This window comes from Thamnophis sirtalis, unplaced genomic scaffold (genome assembly GCF_051295495.1).
Source record: "Thamnophis sirtalis isolate CommonGarterSnake01/CBP01778 unplaced genomic scaffold, rThaSir2_p1.2 scaffold_2, whole genome shotgun sequence".
NCBI lineage: Eukaryota > Metazoa > Chordata > Lepidosauria > Squamata > Natricidae > Thamnophis > Thamnophis sirtalis.
The window spans coordinates 36,248,891-36,265,560 of NW_028261382.1; the positions used below are offsets into that span (position 1 = coordinate 36,248,891).

Below are 16,670 nucleotides of genomic sequence, written 5' to 3' on the forward strand. Positions count from 1 at the left end.
CCTGAGCAACTTAGAACTGAGGAGACATTTCCTGACACTTAGAACAATTAACCAGTGGAACAACTTGCCTCGAGAAGTTGCAAATGCTCCAACGCTGGAAGTTTTTAAGAAGATGTTGGATAACCATTTGTCTGAAGTGGTGTAGGGCAGCATCCTGTGGTTGCACGATAAAAATTAGGATGCTTGGCAATTGTCTCATATTAATGACCGTCACAGAGTCCTGGGGGGCTTGTGATCACCTTTGACAGTCGACGACAACTAGGCAGTTACGTAGCCTTCAAGAGAGCAATAACTCCACAACCTAGAAGAGGGAGAACAAGCTAGGCGAAACACTTTTAATGGTATAAAGCTGCCTTCTCAAACCTGAATCCCCAATGAAATATTTTGACCAGTGACTCCTCCACTCTTAATTATGCTGGACTCTGCAGAAAAGTTAGAATTATTTCGTTGCCAAAATGTTGTTTTGGGGGCAAAATGGAGGAAAAATGATACCACAGCGACACAATTCTCTTTTGCTTTTTTTTTCCCCCTGAGAGCGCATCGCCCGAATTTTGCCAAAATATAAGTACTAAAGAATTATGTTTTACCACAGCAAGACTGTTGGTGGCGCAATACTGGAAGAAGGAAGATCTGCCTACTATTCAAGAATGGACATTGAAAGTAACAAACCTAGCTGAGATGGCTAAAATATCAGCATATCTCAAGGATCACTCAAACGAGAAATATAAACTAGAGTGAAGAAGATGGATTGACTATATTCAAAATAAATATGGGACTAAGAAATTCCAGATAGTTTATGACTGAAAAAACAAGGAATGATATAATCTGTTTAGAGTTAGCCTAGCAAAGAGGAGTTAAAGCTCAAATGAAAGATGACATTAAAAAAAAATTTAAGTTTATTTTAGAATATCTTTGTTAAAAATTTATACCCTGTATTGGTTCTGGGAAGTCGGGGGTGGTGGTGGGGTGGTGGTAAACATTTGTAAAAGTTTTTTTTTTCCAAAAAAATTTCAATTAAAAAAAAAGAATTATGTTTTAGATATGGTAAGTTAAAAAGTAATAGGCCCCTGGGCCAGGTTGCATTCACCCGGAGAGATCTGAAAATACGGCCAATGCAAATTTGCTGAACTATTAACTAAAATATGTAACTTATCACCAAAACTAAACCTTGCCTGCCAGAGGAAAGAGGGAAAGAGGCCAATTTCTACAGCCGGGTGCTTCTGATGCCTCCCTCAGAAAGATGCAGGCAGTCACAGGCATTGCCATGAGCTCCAACTGATGGGTGGAAGAATATCCAGAGCCGTAAAACTCAACCCTGGACTTTGAATTGTAGCCCGAATCAGACGGAGGAAATTCAGCCGAAGAGGTCCTTACTCTGCTCTCAAACGTAAGTCTCTAGCAGGGTGCCAATGAAGTCACAGCAAACCAGTACTAATTGCTTTTCTGGATGCACCTCATAATATTCTAATATATCTATGATGACTCTCGTATTATTTTTAAATGTGTCTGTAAGGTAAAAATCCGTTTTGATCTGGATGCATTCGTTCGTTTAGCACTGAGCCGAGGTGGCGCAGTGGTTAAGAGTGCAGTACTGCAGGCCACTTCAGCTGACTGTTATCTGCAGTTCGGCGGTTCAAATCTCACCGGCTCAAGGTTGACTCAGCCTTCCATCCTTCCGAGGTGGGTGAAATGAGGACCCAGACTGTGGGGGCGATATGCTGACTCTGTAAACCACTTAGAGAGGGCTGAAAGCCCTATGAAGCGGTATATAAGTCTAACTGCTATTGCTACTTGTTTAATTCTTCCTGCCATAATTGCTACAAATAATTTATAATCGGAATTCAATAGTGAAATTGGTCTGTAGTTTTGAATTTCTTGTAAATTAGCTTCTTCTTTAGGGAATGAACGATATTATTTCTTCCGTCCATGATTCAGGCATCTTGGCTTTTCCTAAAACTTCATTAAACATTTCCACTCCTAATTCTTCCAATATTATTTGATTATATTTGTATAACTCCACTGGGATTCCATCTGGTCCTGCAGTTTTAGTCTTCTTCTGGTTTTTTCAGGACTAATTCTACTTCCGCTGTTGTTATTGGCCTGTTTATTGCCTCTCTATATATTTCAAATGAAATATATTAGAAGGGGAAATAACATAAGGGGAATTGTACTGATTAGAAACTGCTATAAGAAGGAACAAGTTCCAATGTACTGTGTAAATGTAGTTTATGTATAAGTTTTGTTTGTGTGTATTTTGTATGTTTGTAAATAAAAAATTAATTTTAAAAAAACTCACAGCAGAGGGCAGTTAGCATCCTGCTTAGCAATAGCAATAGCAGTTAGACTTATATACCGCTTCATAGGGCTTTCAGCCCTCTCTAAGCGGTTTACAGAGTCAGCATATCGCCCCCAACAACAATCTGGGTCCTCATTTTACCCACTTCGGAAGGATGGAAGGCTGAGTCAACCTTGAGCCGGTGAGATTTGAACAGCCGAACTGCAGTCAGCTGAAGTAGCCTGCAGTGCTGCATTTAACCACTGCGCCACCTCGGCTCTCTCTTAAATTGAACTACAGTGACACTCCTGATGCCATGACTTGATAAGAGCAAAGCCTTGGTGAGATGGACAGCTGGATGTTGTCTGATATTTTTGTATATTGTGCCCAATTCCCAATGTTTGGTTCGTGTTGGTTTTTACGTTGTTATTCCTCTTAGGCATAAGAGGAAGACCCCACTTTGCCCTTTAAGTAGCCTTTCCCTGGGAAGGAGAACCAAGCACCCAGGTGAAGCGATTCACAGAATATCACATGCCTGATGCTAGTCTTGGTGGGTTTTGCCTGGCTCTCTGCCAGCGTTCTCCTAAACTCTTGACAGGAATGGACTTCTGGACTTTGGACAGTTCTACATGGAACCAGCTCAGAAAAGAGGAGCCTCCACGGAAAAATCTTAACAGCTGCAGGATGTAAAAGATATCACAGCCACGGCTTTTGAACTTTCTCATTCTGTATTAACTGTGGGTTTAAAAGAAGAAAAAAAAACAGGAAGAGGAGTAACCCAAATCCAAATTACGAATCCATAAAATAGGACTCCCTTCCCCCCAAAAAATCTCAAAATGGAATAATTATAAGGCAGAAGGCCTAAGTTTTAAAAACGAAACAGGAGAAAAGAGCAGAGTTCATGTGGAAATCTTAGAAATCTCTGTAGCAAAATAACTCGTTTCAGCTGACCACAAAGACTATAAATACTCAAGATTAATTTCCCAAGCGAGTATAAAAATAAACAAACTTAAAGTTTACCAAAAGGGGGGGGGGGGGCGGGAATCAAAATTCTCTTACATCAAGAAAGACATCTCTCTGTATCCTACATGTTAGGCAAATACGGAAACTGAAGTACTTTTATTTACATGTGCTTTTTTTTAAAAAAAAAAACTTTTATTCTGCAGGATTCAACCTAATGAAAAGTTACCTTGCTTTTCAACTGGATAAAATAATCAGAACTTTGTGGTTTCAGGACTTGGGAAGAAAAGAGAGATCCGTCAACGCCACGCCTGATTAGCCTTTCAGGAAAAGAGATCTAACAAAACTTTCAAGGTTGGGAAAGCGTATAACTCATTCTAGACCAGGGGTGTTCAAAGTTGGGAACTTTAAGACTTGTGGACTTCAACTCCCAGAATTCCCCAGCCAGAAGTCTAGACTCTGCAGTAGCCCTGCCACCCTCACGCCCTCCGTCCCAAATTTTCCAGTTTGTGGAAGTCCTCCTACTTCTCTTGCAGCGACTCTAACTTAAATGTAGTAGAATGGAGGGAGGGGGTGGAATTAACCTTTGTCAGAATTGCTTTCTCCTAATAAATACATTTCATTCATTATTAGCCGCAAGAGGGGAAATGGCGAATTTGTTCTTGGGGCACTTTGTTCAAAGCCAAGCTCTACAAAAAGCAAAGGGAAAACCAAGGGCTACAGCGGGACAGAGATTGTCACCACTCCTGACACACTTCCCAGTTTGGTTCCTATAAATCCGTGACACCACTGAATCTTTCCAGCAGGCACTGGATGAGCTGCGTCCAGGAGGTCACTCTTCAGAGAGCCGGCCTGCCCTCCGCCCTCTGGATGATCTCAGGACTAAATCTCTAGGCACAGCCTAGACCCAATTCTTAATCTCCTAATGTCCACACCGAGGAACGGGTGCCACAATATTTGTATCCACTCAAGATTTCTGTTTGCATTCTCAAGCCAAACATTTGTAATGCTTTCAGGTGCACAAGGAATAGCAGGAGCCTTAAATAAGCACGAAGGCCAGTTCTCCTCCTAAGCATCCTGGCTATGAATCTCTCTCCAGCCAGCAAAGACTACCTGGACATTATTGGGATGGAGAAAGTCAAGCAGGGGTGAAATTCAGCAGATTCTGAAGAACCGATAGTGGAAATTTTGAGTATTTTGGAGAACCGGTAGCGGAAATTTTGAGTATTTCAGAGAACCAGTAGCAGAAATTTTAAGTAGTTCGGAGAACCGGTAGTGGAAATTTTGAGTATTTCAGAGAACTAGTAGGGGAACTTTTGAGTAGTTCGGAGAACCAGTAGCGGAAATTTTGAGTATTTCGGAGAACTAGTAGGGGAACTTTTGAGTAGTTCGGAGAACCAGTAGCGGAAATTTTGAGTAGTTTGGAGAAGCGGTAGTGGAAATTTTGAGTAGTTTGGAGAACTGGTAGCGGAAATTTTAAGTAGTTTGGAGAACCGGTAGTGGAAATTTTGAGTATTTCAGAGAACTAGTAGGGGAACTTTTGAGTAGTTCGGAGAACCAGTAGCGGAAATTTTGAGTATTTCGGAGAACTAGTAGGGGAACTTTTGAGTAGTTCGGAGAACCAGTAGCGGAAATTTTGAGTAGTTTGGAGAACCGGTAGTGGAAATTTTGAGTAGTTTGGAGAACTGGTAGCGGAAATTTTAAGTAGTTTGGAGAACCGGTAGTGGAAATTTTGAGTATTTCAGAGAACTGGTAGGGGAACTTTTGAGTAGTTCGGAGAACCGGTAGCGGAAATTTTGAGTAGTTTGGAGAACCGGCAAATGCCACCTGTGGCTGGCCCCAAAGTGAAATAGAGATTTTGCTGTATCCTTCCCCTGCCATGCCCACTAAGCCACGCCGAACCTGTAGCAAAAAAATTTGAATTTCACCACTGAAGTCAAGACTTCGTTTCCAACTTCCCTCAGCCCTAAATGAGAAAGGAGTTGTCACACAGAGCCCACTTCCGGCCCTTCCTTCACTTGCATGCCTCTTAAATAATAACTTATTATTTAAGACTCCCTGGAGAAGAGCCTCATGCTAGGAATGATGGAGGGCAAAAGAAGAAGGGGACGACAGAGAAGGAGGTGGCTGGACGGAATCACCAAAGCAGTCGGCATGAGCTTCAATGGACTCCGGAGGATGGGAGAAGACAGGAAGGTCTGGAGGACACAACTTCGACCAACAAAAACGACGTTATTATGTGTTGCCAGATAGAAGATCCTGGTGCCCACTGTTAGCTCAGGCTTTCCCAGTGCTGCTGTTGTTGGTGCTCCTGACTTTAACAAACGCAGTGACTTGAAGCTAAATTGTTGAATTCTTTTTTTTTTTCCTTTTGCCAGCTGCACTAATTATCAGTGAAGAGAGACTAGACTAAGAATCCCAAGATGGTTATAGGGCTTCTAAGACATCTAGAAATCTATAATTCGACACTACACCCCGCAACACACACGCTCATTCTAAGTCACAGCACTGAATAAAATAGGAAAAACTAGGTTGCTTTGGGGGGGGGGTTTGCTTCTCACATATATTGGTTTACTGTATGGTATTTGCTTACTAAAAGTAACTTTCCAGGCTCTATGTGGCCTGTGCACACTCTATGTAGGAGTTCTGTAATGTCTTTCGGATTCAGTTGAGGGGGGGGCGCACATAGGGCTCCCATTCATACTCAAGAATGTGTATATAAGCTTGAAATGTTCAAGTCGAAATCCTTCCTTTTTTTTTTGCAAGCAAGCACAATGCATGATCCAAAGTATCAGAAACGCACCTCCTTAAGTGGCCTTCCAAATTCTTTTTTTTTTTTTTTTTTTACAAAACTCAGAATTTTCAACCCTACTTTAAATTAAATGCACCTAAGTAGAGCTGCTATTAAAAGTCTGTAACTCTCCTTTGGAAAAATGGCGAGGGGAAGCTGGGTCTCTGAAGTCCAGAAGTAGATGGACAATTCCATTAAAAAGACAAGACTTATTTTATAGGTAGAAAATGAAAATTCGTACATGACCTCTGGATGGCCTGAAAGTGTAGGAGGCAGCATAAGGAGCATCACTTATCACATAAGAGCCGAGGTGGCGCAGTGGTTAGGGTGCAGTACTGCAGGCCACTTCAGCTGACTGTTATCTGCAGTTCAGCGGTTCTAATCTCACCGGCTCAAGGTTAACTCAGCCTTCCATCCTTCCGAGGTGGGTGAAATGAGGACCCAGACTGTGGGGGGGCGATATGCTGACTCTGTAAACCGCTTAGGGGGGGCAAGGATAGTTGATGCGCAAAATATACATTGCAACGCTTATTGCAAAGCCTCTCAACTATCATACGACAACCCGGCCTTCACGTGGTGCCCCCCGTTCCCACCAATCGGGCTCTGTCGAGCCTTGGGACTGGCGTCCCCTTGGGTATATCCAGCCGAAACAGCTTCCATGGATCGCCGTATGGCGACTGGCTGCACCACCTGACAACCCTAGCCCAGGACCGAAAACAGTGGCGTCAAATTTCCATGGAAGTCGCCTATACCCACGATGGGTGAAGAGGCGTCAAGTACAAGTACAAGTACTGTAAACCGCTTAGAGAGGGCTGAAAGCCCTATGAAGCGGTATATAAGTCTAACTGCTATTGCTATTGCTATCACGAAGATGGATTTCAGGAGGGAAAAGGTTATCGTGGTGAAATATTCCTTTCTTCCTGTGGGAACGGAAGACAGGTGGGTTCCAACAGCATCTCCCTCCTGTCCAGAGAGCTGATCTGAAGTTCACCACCAGGAGATGAATGGAAGAGACAGCCTCAGTTCAGGAGCAGAGAGAGAAGCTACACACACCATAGAGATCTAGCAATGAGGCAGCTCTGACCTGGCTTTCTGTTAAGATTGCTCACTTCGATGGGTCACTTCTGGCCAATTGATCAGGTGATTTTCCTGATACAGATGGCAAGACTGTAGTACCAATCATTAATCGGTTTCTGGAGTCACGATGAGTACCAAACATTTTCCCCCCGTAAGGATTAATGTAGTGAGTCACAAGGCAGCTGTCACTGACAAGTTCTTGTTTGTGCATTGATTACCAAATAAACGATGGTTAGTGGGACAAAATTTTCACCATCAAAATGCGTTGAGTACCAAATTAAATGAGTTTCAAAGCAGTTGAGCACCAAGGTACCACTGTATTACCCACAGGGAGAAATCTCAAAGCTGGGCAGGAGAGGTCAGCTGTGAATTAAGATAAAGGGGCAGAATCTTCACCTTTCCTAGAGCGTGTCTAACAAGCAGGAGACGTTTTTGAACCTTGCCTATGTCGCAAATTCTGGCTGCTCTCATGAGCTGAATGATAAACCTTCCCCAAACAGACAAAGATGAGAAAAGTTTCTTGCCACCATACTTCCAATTGCAGGCAGCAAAGGGGTGGAGTTGGACTCCTGTGTCCAACAACCCCTCATGATTCAACGAACAAAAAGCGAAAGAGATGAACCAAATAAAACAAAATGAAGATTTCTCAAAGGACAATCAAGCTCCAGGAACATAACTGCTCCAGCTGCACGGCTGAAAACGAACGGGACCGATTCGGCTGCATGTGGAACAGGGCTTTCCTCCCAGAAGAACCTCTGCGCAGAACAGCCAAGAAGAGCCTCACCAGGGCTCTGCGTGGCATCATCATCATCATCATCGGTGAATCCCAACAAGGAGCACTGGGACTCTCACAATGCAAAGACATACCTACTCACCTTGACGCAACAATCCCTGAAGGACGATCTCCCCCAAACCAGTGTGCAACCTCAAGTGTTCTTCCTTCATACATGTTACTACATGAATAACCGATCCATAGGCAGCCTTCTCTGGATTATTATAGACTTCTCGGAATCACCTCCCTACAGCCAGAACGGTTGGTTCTGATCTGTCAGAAATCACTGAATTAAGGTCCGTGTTCTCCTGAAAGTACCAAGTCAAGCAATCATAACTAAAGGTGATGCATCTCCATTTATTATTTCCTTCTCCCAAGCAATAGCAATAGCAGTTAGACTTATATACCACTTCATAGGGCTTTCAGCCCTCTCTAAGTGGTTTACAGAGTCAGCATATCGCCCCCCACAGTCTGGGTCCTCATTTCACCCACCTCGGAAGGATGGAAGGCTGAGTCAACCTTGAGCCGGTGAGATTTGAACCGCTGAACTGCAAAACTAGCAGTCAGCTGAAGTAGCCTGCAGTACTGCACTCTAACCACTGCGCCACCTCAGCCCCTTTCAAGCAAATCAAAACCTTAAATTATTAATTTAAACCACTTTTCTCGGCTTGCACAATACAGTGAACATAACACGCCTCATACCATGCATTAAAATTAATCAATGTTTCAAGTAAACCAAGTATGTTGACATCAATTAGAGCCACTAAAGTCTTTTAACTCAGTTAAATGTACAACTCAGCCATTAAACAGCACTAGGAAACCTGACGTGTGAATGAATGAATGAATGAATGAATGAATGAATGAATGAATGAATGAATGAATGAATGAAGTTATAGTTTCAAATCCTCAAAAGAGAAACGAGAGTTTTAAAACTTTTAAAGGTCTTGTTTCAACTGACGTCATAAGAGACTCCCAAATCTGTATAATCAAAAATATATTTAAGTGAGGCTTTCAGTTGACATTCAAAACATGAATGTGAAGAGTCTCATATCTCTACGATGTCATTACCAGTTTTTACATGATATGTCCAATTCTTCCCCCTAGAGTTGCAACACCAAGGGAGCCATCGGCCATCCCTTATTTGGAGTTCAGCTGCCCGAAGGATCCAACTAGAGAGGGCTGCCAAAATCCTCCTGGCCTGTGTCGGCAACTTAACTTTACAGATGTGAGAAGATGATCTCTGCCCACGAAAGCCTGATTGGCACATGTAAAGCTATTAAATCAAGTCAGGGACCTGTGGCCTTCCAGATGTTCCTGAATAATCACAGTCCTCTCTTAAAGGCACACAGCAACCTACACCCTGGAGTCTTTGGCTACAGCATCCTCACAGTACCAGTGAATGGACTGTCCTCCCACACTACAGATGCTCTGAAGAAACTAGATGTGGGGGGGGGGGTTTAGCAGTCAGTCCATGCCAGCTACTTAGGCACATATGAATGGGGAAATATTTTATCACTCTACATCAAATTTGTGTGCGTAACACAAATATTTATTGGGGGAAAAAATTAACATTTCAATTTCCAACCTGTGGTTAGAATGTCAGCTCGTGTTATAAAGAATCTGAAAACACTTTCACTCTCTCGGTCAAATGCCCCTCACAGAATAATGGAGTGGGGGGGGGGAAGAAATTCAGATTTTCTTTCTCAGTCTTTCCTTAAAATTACATATTTTTGGTAAAGAAGAACAATTCTGAAATTATAAATAGAAAAACATTCCAGGAAGAAATTCTTATGCCAATTCACCTAGAAAATTTCCAGTTTGCACTGGAAAATGTTCAGATCAATAGTATTTATTTATCTTGAATACTCGCTGAGGATAGCCATTTGATAAACATGAAACATTTTACTGTCTGATATTTGCCTGATTTACATTTTTCACCTATGTAACCAGGCACAGTAAACACGTACAACACAATGTATTTGTAGGAAGAAATTTCGGGGGGGGGGGAGTCACCATTACAGATATTTTCAGTTAGTCCAGAACGCAGCTGCGCGAGCGATAGTAGGTGCAGCTAGGTACACCCACGTTACACCTATCCTCCGCGAGCTGCACTGGCTTCCCATTGGTCTCCGGACATGCTTCAAGGTGCTAGTTGTTACTTTTAAAGCCCTTCTCTGTTGCTGCTCCGGCCCTATGGAACGAGCTCCCCGTTGAGATCCGGACCCTCACTACCCTTCCGGCCTTCCGCAAAGCGACCAAGACCTGGCTGTTCCGGCAGGCCTGGGGCTGTTGAATTTGTCCAGCCCCATCCTAAGTTGCGAATGTTGTGGACTTTCAATGTTGTTTTGTTTTTTTGTATGTCCTCCCCTTCCTTTTTTATTTGTAAGCCGCCCTGAGTCTCTCGAGAGTGGGCGGCATACTAAATAAATAAATAAATAAATAAATAAATAAATAAATAAATAAATAAATAAATAAATAAATAAATAAATAAATAAATAAATTTTCTGCCCCATGTTCACAGTCCAGACGAATGGAACTGGAACACAACATCACAATCACAAAGTCTCTCTTAGATGCACATAAAGTCAGATTTGGAAGGAACCTCAAATGTCACCTAGTTCAACCACTGCCTGCTGCAGGAATCTCTACCATTACTGTAGCAGCCTGCTTAACTTTCCAAGTTCTCAAGTCAGGAAGCTGAAGACCCAGTTGCAAGATTTAAGCAATTCTGAAAAATGACGGAGAAAAAATCCATCCATTTCTTGGCCTTTTCCATCTATCAAAGCCAACTATATACCCTGGTAGGTCTACGAAAAGCAGCTTTTCCCCTCGCTGCTTCACTGTTTTATTTTCAAAGTGTTATTAATAACCCCTTAATTCTTTTTCAAAGGAGTGATGGGTGGAGTAAGGCATTGGGCTCTCTGCTGCTGCTTGATGCAACTGAAATAAACTGTTATCCCACTCAAAATGTTAATTACTTCTATTAAAAATTAACAATAACCCTTTTAATATATTTGACTATAGTGTTTGCATATAAACATTAGTAATATTTATAATATGAATATTAATGGCACTGCATTTACACTGCATGAATTCATTTTTTCCCAATATTAGTAGCTGTAGTCATAAACACATCAATGCATATTCAAAAAATTTTTTCCTAACAACTGCACAACACACCTGTAACGTAGGCCAGTTATCTGCCAGAGTTGAGGTCTCCTTCCCTGTGACTTTCTAATACTTCCATTAAAACTACAAGAACGATTTAAATCTGTGTTTCTCAATCTTGGGACCTTTAAGTCCTATGGACTTCAACTCCCAGAATTCCCCAGCCAGCTGGCTGAGGGATTCTGGGAGTTGAAGTCCACAGGACCTAGAAGTTGCCAAGGTTGAGAAACACTGATTTAAATGAACACAGAGACCTGGGTCAAACCTTGAGAGTAAATTAAGACCATTGAATTTGTAGAAAAAATGTAAGGACAGGGCAATGACAAGCCAGAGAACCTAGCCAGCCCCACCACTACCACCCCTTAAAAAACACCAAGCCCCTTTAAGTTCCCCCAATTATTCACCTGTCTTAAGGCCTTAAGGCAGTGTTTCTCAACCTTGGCAACTTGAAGATGTCTGGACTTCAACTCCCAGAATTGCCCAGCCAGCTGGCTGGGGAATTCTGGGAGTTGAAGTCCGGACATCTTCAAGTTGCCAAGGTTGAGAAACACTGCCTTAAGGAGTTTTGTGCACAGTATTCCTGGTCAATTTCCTCCTCTTTGGATTTCCTTGGCTTCAGCCATTAAAAACAACCAACTCATTGCAGACTAGAGTAACCAAGGCCACCTCTCCAAACTCTTCCCTCCACAGGATTTTGAAAGATAATCAAGCAAAACTAACAAAGTAACTGAGCATGTGACATATCGTTTTATTTTAAATGGACATAGTTGGAAATTTGAAACTCTGCTTTCTTATCATTATAAAATAACTCTTGACAGTGTAGCCCATCCAGAAAATATCCTATAAGAATCAGCCAGCCGAAGCCTGCTTGGGTAAACATATCAACTGTTAATCTGTGACTGGTTAAATTTAATTGCAACCCCATTAACATTCTTAAACTGCCAGCCTCCTTTCTTGCACAGAATTTCTGCAGAACACATTATTTCCTAAGGACTACAAAAATTAAAACTATCTTGAGCTGTTTGTAAAATTGCTTGTTTTTTTTTAATTGTTCCAGAATCTTCCCAAAAATCCAAACAATCACCTCCCCTTTTGATGGGGGAGGAAGGAAATGGGATTGGTTAGAGATGAAATCTCTAATTGCACTCCTCCCCCCTCCCCCATTCCCTTAGGAATATCATCCCCCGAATTTCCAATTCAATATTCAATTGTAGTTTAGATTACAATTACGGTAAATACAGTTAACAAATCCCACTTTCATTCCCACCACCAGGAATTTTTTTTTTTTTTGAAATTCTAAATTTTTTTTTAAAAAAAATTCAGCTTAGACAAACTTTTAAATTTTCAAAAACATTTTTTTTTCTACACTGAGGTTCATGGAATGGGGGGGAGAGATTTTAAGCTGCAGAAATCCCTTCTGTTCCAGCACAGAAATGCCCCTTTTCAGGTTCTCTGCTGCAGCTGTGGAGTCGGCCATCTTGATATTTTGTTCCCATTTTAAAGTGGAGACTGCAGGATTTTTGCCCTTTTCTTTCCTTTTTTCCCCCCTTCAAATTTAATGTTGCCGTTTTTCCTGACCCTCCTGCCTCAGATGCAGAAGCTGCACATCGCTTTCTACAGAGGTTCAAGTGAAAAATTCTGTGAATTAGTTACTCATTTATCAAATGCAAATCAAAACAGAAAAGGAGAGACAGACACAAACGACCAAAACTCAAAAAGGCAATTTTACTATTCTCAAAGCCATGTGAGAAATTCAAAGGTATATTGCTAATTACAAACTAATCAGTACTTGTTTAGTAAGATTTTCCAGCTTGGTTATGGAGCAAAAAAAAATATATCCCCAATTTTAAAAAAAATTCTTAAGAAAGCATAATTTAATTTTGCAAATTTTTGTTATTTTTTTTAAATCTGCAACTTTGCAGTTTCCTCAACCAGTAGCTTTTTGCATAGCCTATCATTTAGTCTAATGATGCCTTTATACATAAAGTGTTACATTGAACTCTCAAAAGATGTTGTCTTGTGTTATTTTAGGGTGGAGGCAAAACATAATCACTTCCCTCAGTTCTACATGGATGATTATAAATTAAATGCTGGAATCATTCTTTTAATTGTGCCAACAACATAAGCTTTCAGAAAATATACGTCGTTTCAGAACAAAAGGCTTTTCTATAATCTTAACTTGAGCTTCTCTGACTTGCAAAATTGGCTCCTATTTAAAAACAAAGCTCTTTCAAATCAGATTTGAATAAAAACTTAAAAGTCATTCCCCACAAAAAAAATTGGGGTGTGTCCTCAGAAATTTTCATATAATGCACACACTTCTTTAAAAATTGTAAGATTAAGTTATACTTCGTGAGAAAATAAATCCAATACTAAGGTCCTTAACCGTGAAATCCTTTCGAATTTGCAAGTACAATTCTTAATTGCTTTTGCAACAATTCCTCCACCTTCTCCCAAACTGATTTCTTTCAAATTGTTCTTTTTCTCCTTAATTTCGTTTCCCTCTGGCAAAAGAGGCTGATTTCTCGTTTTTAAAAAAAGACGGGGAAAGGAACGTCGAATTTCACCAAATTCAATCTTAAATTTGCATATTAAAGACTCCGGTTTTTTTTAAAAAAAAAATTTGCGGACGTCTTAAGAGAAGCGAGCGATGCTCTGCTTGTTCCCAGCATTTCTCAGATGGAGAAAAAAACCCAGGCTCGAAAGGATCTCTCGAAACAGGCAACGATTTAAACTTTCCCTTGGAAAACAACAAAAAGAAAAAAAATATTTTTCTCTCTCAAATTTAATTTCTTTCTTTTCCCCCCCTCTTATTTTGTGGGAATAGTCTCCGCTAGGGGGCGCCGCTTTAATAAGAAAACTCATCGGGAGAAAATTGGAAGGAGGAGAAAAAAGCCCCGACGCACACACGAACCCCAGCCAGAGCGAACCCAAAGCCCCCCGGCCCTCCGGCCAAGGCAGTCCGGCGCCGCGGAGGCCCTCCCCAGGCCCGGGAGCCCGGGGACCGAGGCCAGACGCCCCGGAGGGCGATGCAGACATGGCTGCTCCGAGAAGCCAGGCGGGGAGAGCCAACCCCCCGCGGCCGGGGCTGCAAGCCGGGCGAGCGCGCTTACCTGCGCCGCGGGGGCGGCGGCCCCTCCTGCGCCCTCCTTGCCTTCCGGAGAAGAGGCGGCGGCGGCGGCGGCGGCTCCTTCCCCGCCGCCGCCCGCTGCCCCGGGGCCGCCCGGCTCCTTCATGGGGCTGGCCAGGGGCGGCCAAGGGGGCTCCCGCCGGGCCGGGCCGCCGCTCTCGCTGCCCGGGCTGCTGCTGCTGCTACTCCCGCCGCTGGTGCCGCCGCGCGGCGCACAATGCGGAGCGGCCGACGGAGCCGCCTCCCTGACCGCCGCCGCCGCCGCAGCACGGGTGGGCGGCAGGGGCTCCTCCGCCCCCTGGGAGGACATGGGTGGGCCGCGCCAGCCGCTCCCCAGGCCGCCTCAGCTCTGCCGGCCCGAGCTCGGCCGGGGCGGAGAGCGCGCCGCAGTCGGCGCAGCCACGAGCGCCGCCATGGCGGGGAGGGGGGAGGCGGAGGCGGAGGCGGCCCCGGCGGAAGGGCGGAGGGAGGCGGCGAGCGCTGGGCTCAGCCTGCCGGCCTGCACGCCGTACCGCGCTGCGCCCAGGGCGCGCCGCCTCTCCCTCTCCCGCGCGCGCCGCCGCCGCCGCTTCGGCCACGCGTGGTTGTTGTGGTTCCTCCTCCGGCGCGCAGCGAGGCGCCTCGTCCGGCTGCAGGGCCCGCACGCTCGCGCTCAGCCCGGGGAAGGAAGGAAGGCCGGGCCGGGCGCCTGCCGTGCACCTGCCGCGGAGGGAGCGAGGGTGCTGAGCCCCCCGAGGCCTCGCTGGGCTCCCGGGTCTTCCTCCTCCCGCCTCCTCCAGCGCCTCCCTTCTGCCCCCGGGCACTGAAGGAAGCCGGCCAGCAAGGACCAGTCCACGGGGAGCCCCTGGGAAGCCTCCCCAAAGGGAGACCCAAAGCAGGCAAGCCAGGCCCGCCTGATCAGGAGAAGCAGCCCGGGGCTCTTGGTGGCTACAATCTATCCTTGGCTGGGAAAGGAGGCTACTGTTAACGTTACTATTAGCTAATAGGACAGCTTTGCAAAGGAGCATTTGAAGGGCCGGGCAGCCCCCCTAAAGCGGGCTCTCACCCACCGAGGGCGAGGGAAGCCTCCCCACTTCAGGCCTGGAGCAGCCTGGATGAGGAGAGGCGACTTCAAGCGGGAAGGCCAGGCTGACCGTCTGTTGGGCCCGGCGCTTCTAGGAAGCCAAAGGGAGGCCTCTGGCCAGGCTGCCCCACACTCTCCCTATTTTCTGTCAAAAATAACCCCAAGGCAGGAACAAGAAAAACAAATCAGAGAAATGAGGAACAATTTCGAAAGTTTAAACCGTCTGGGGCTGTTCCTTGGTTTAAAATTAAAAAATGGCCAATTCAGTCCACTGACCTGGACAAGCAGGAAGGTTTGTAGCAGCCTGAGCTGTTTATGGCAAATGCACAGAAAATCGGTGCCTGGCAAGAATCACGGGGCATCCGTGTTCCACCGCTTTAAAAATTATTTGGGGTCGCAGCATTGGTAGGATAGGTGCATCCACACCTGTGATTTCACCTTATAAAACAGGGTTTCCTGCCTAGGCAGGGGGTTGGACTAGAAGACCTCCAAGATTCCTTCCAACTCTGCTATTGTATTGTATTATAACCTCCTTTTCCTTGATGTCGTTTAACTTCCTTCTGTACCAGCGAGCGAGCCCCATAGCAGGGAGGACTTGCTGGCAGGTGGCCAGTGGTGCCATTGAAATATCACCTGCCCTTCTGAAGTGAAAGCGACATTAAGCCTGTTTACGCCTCCCCACCATTTCAGCAACAGCTATGAGAAGAGAGCGTCACGTCCAAGCGAGTAGTAGGCGAATCCCAGAGGCTAACACTGTTTCGTGTGATCTTAGCAGATGTTGGAAGGTGTAGAGGTTGTTTTAGATCCCACTTGAGTTGGAGCAAGTAAGGGGGACACCGTAGAAATATATTGATGCTTGTGTGTGGAATGAAGAGATAGATAGATAGATAGATAGATAGATAGATAGATAGATAGATAGATAGATGATAGATGATAGATAGATTAGATAGATGATAGATAGATAGATTAGATAGATGATAGATAGATATAGGTAGATGATAGATAGATGGATGATAGATGATAGATTAGATAGATGATAGAGGATAGATAGATGATAGATAGATTAGATAGATGATAGATTGATTAGATAGATGATAGATAGAGGATAGAGGATAGATAAATGATAGATAGATAGATTAGACAGATGATAGATTGATTAGATAGATGATAGATAGATGATAGATTGGTTTAGATAGATGATAGATTTGATAGATGATAGATTAGATAGATGATAGCTAGATTAGATAGACAGATAGATAGGATAGATGATAGATTGATTAGATAGATGATAGATAGATAGATAGATAGATAGATGATAGATAGATAGATAGATAGATAGATAGATAGATAGATAGATAGATAGATAGATAGATAGATAGATAGATAGATAGATAATTTGCAACCACATCAAGTGGGACAAAAAAATCATTGATG

General features: G+C 43.8%; 1 protein-coding gene across 9 annotated transcripts in view; it reads right to left on the reverse strand.

Annotated features, from left to right (window-relative positions):
- ZNF618 (zinc finger protein 618) overlaps positions 1–14,685 on the reverse strand; it is a 43,922-nt gene extending 29,237 nt beyond the window's left edge. For 2 of the 9 annotated variants that reach the window (XM_087704804.1, XM_087704799.1), the window contains exon 1: positions 14,157–14,677. In XM_087704804.1, the coding sequence (XP_087560930.1) occupies positions 14,157–14,483 (327 nt within the window). In that variant the 5' untranslated portion in view covers positions 14,484–14,677. Of the gene's footprint in view, positions 1–14,156 lie in introns of all 9 variants that reach the window. The other 7 variants (XM_087704800.1, XM_087704801.1, XM_087704802.1 and 4 more) reach the window with 6 other exon arrangements.
- Positions 14,686–16,670: the final 1,985 nt, after the last annotated feature.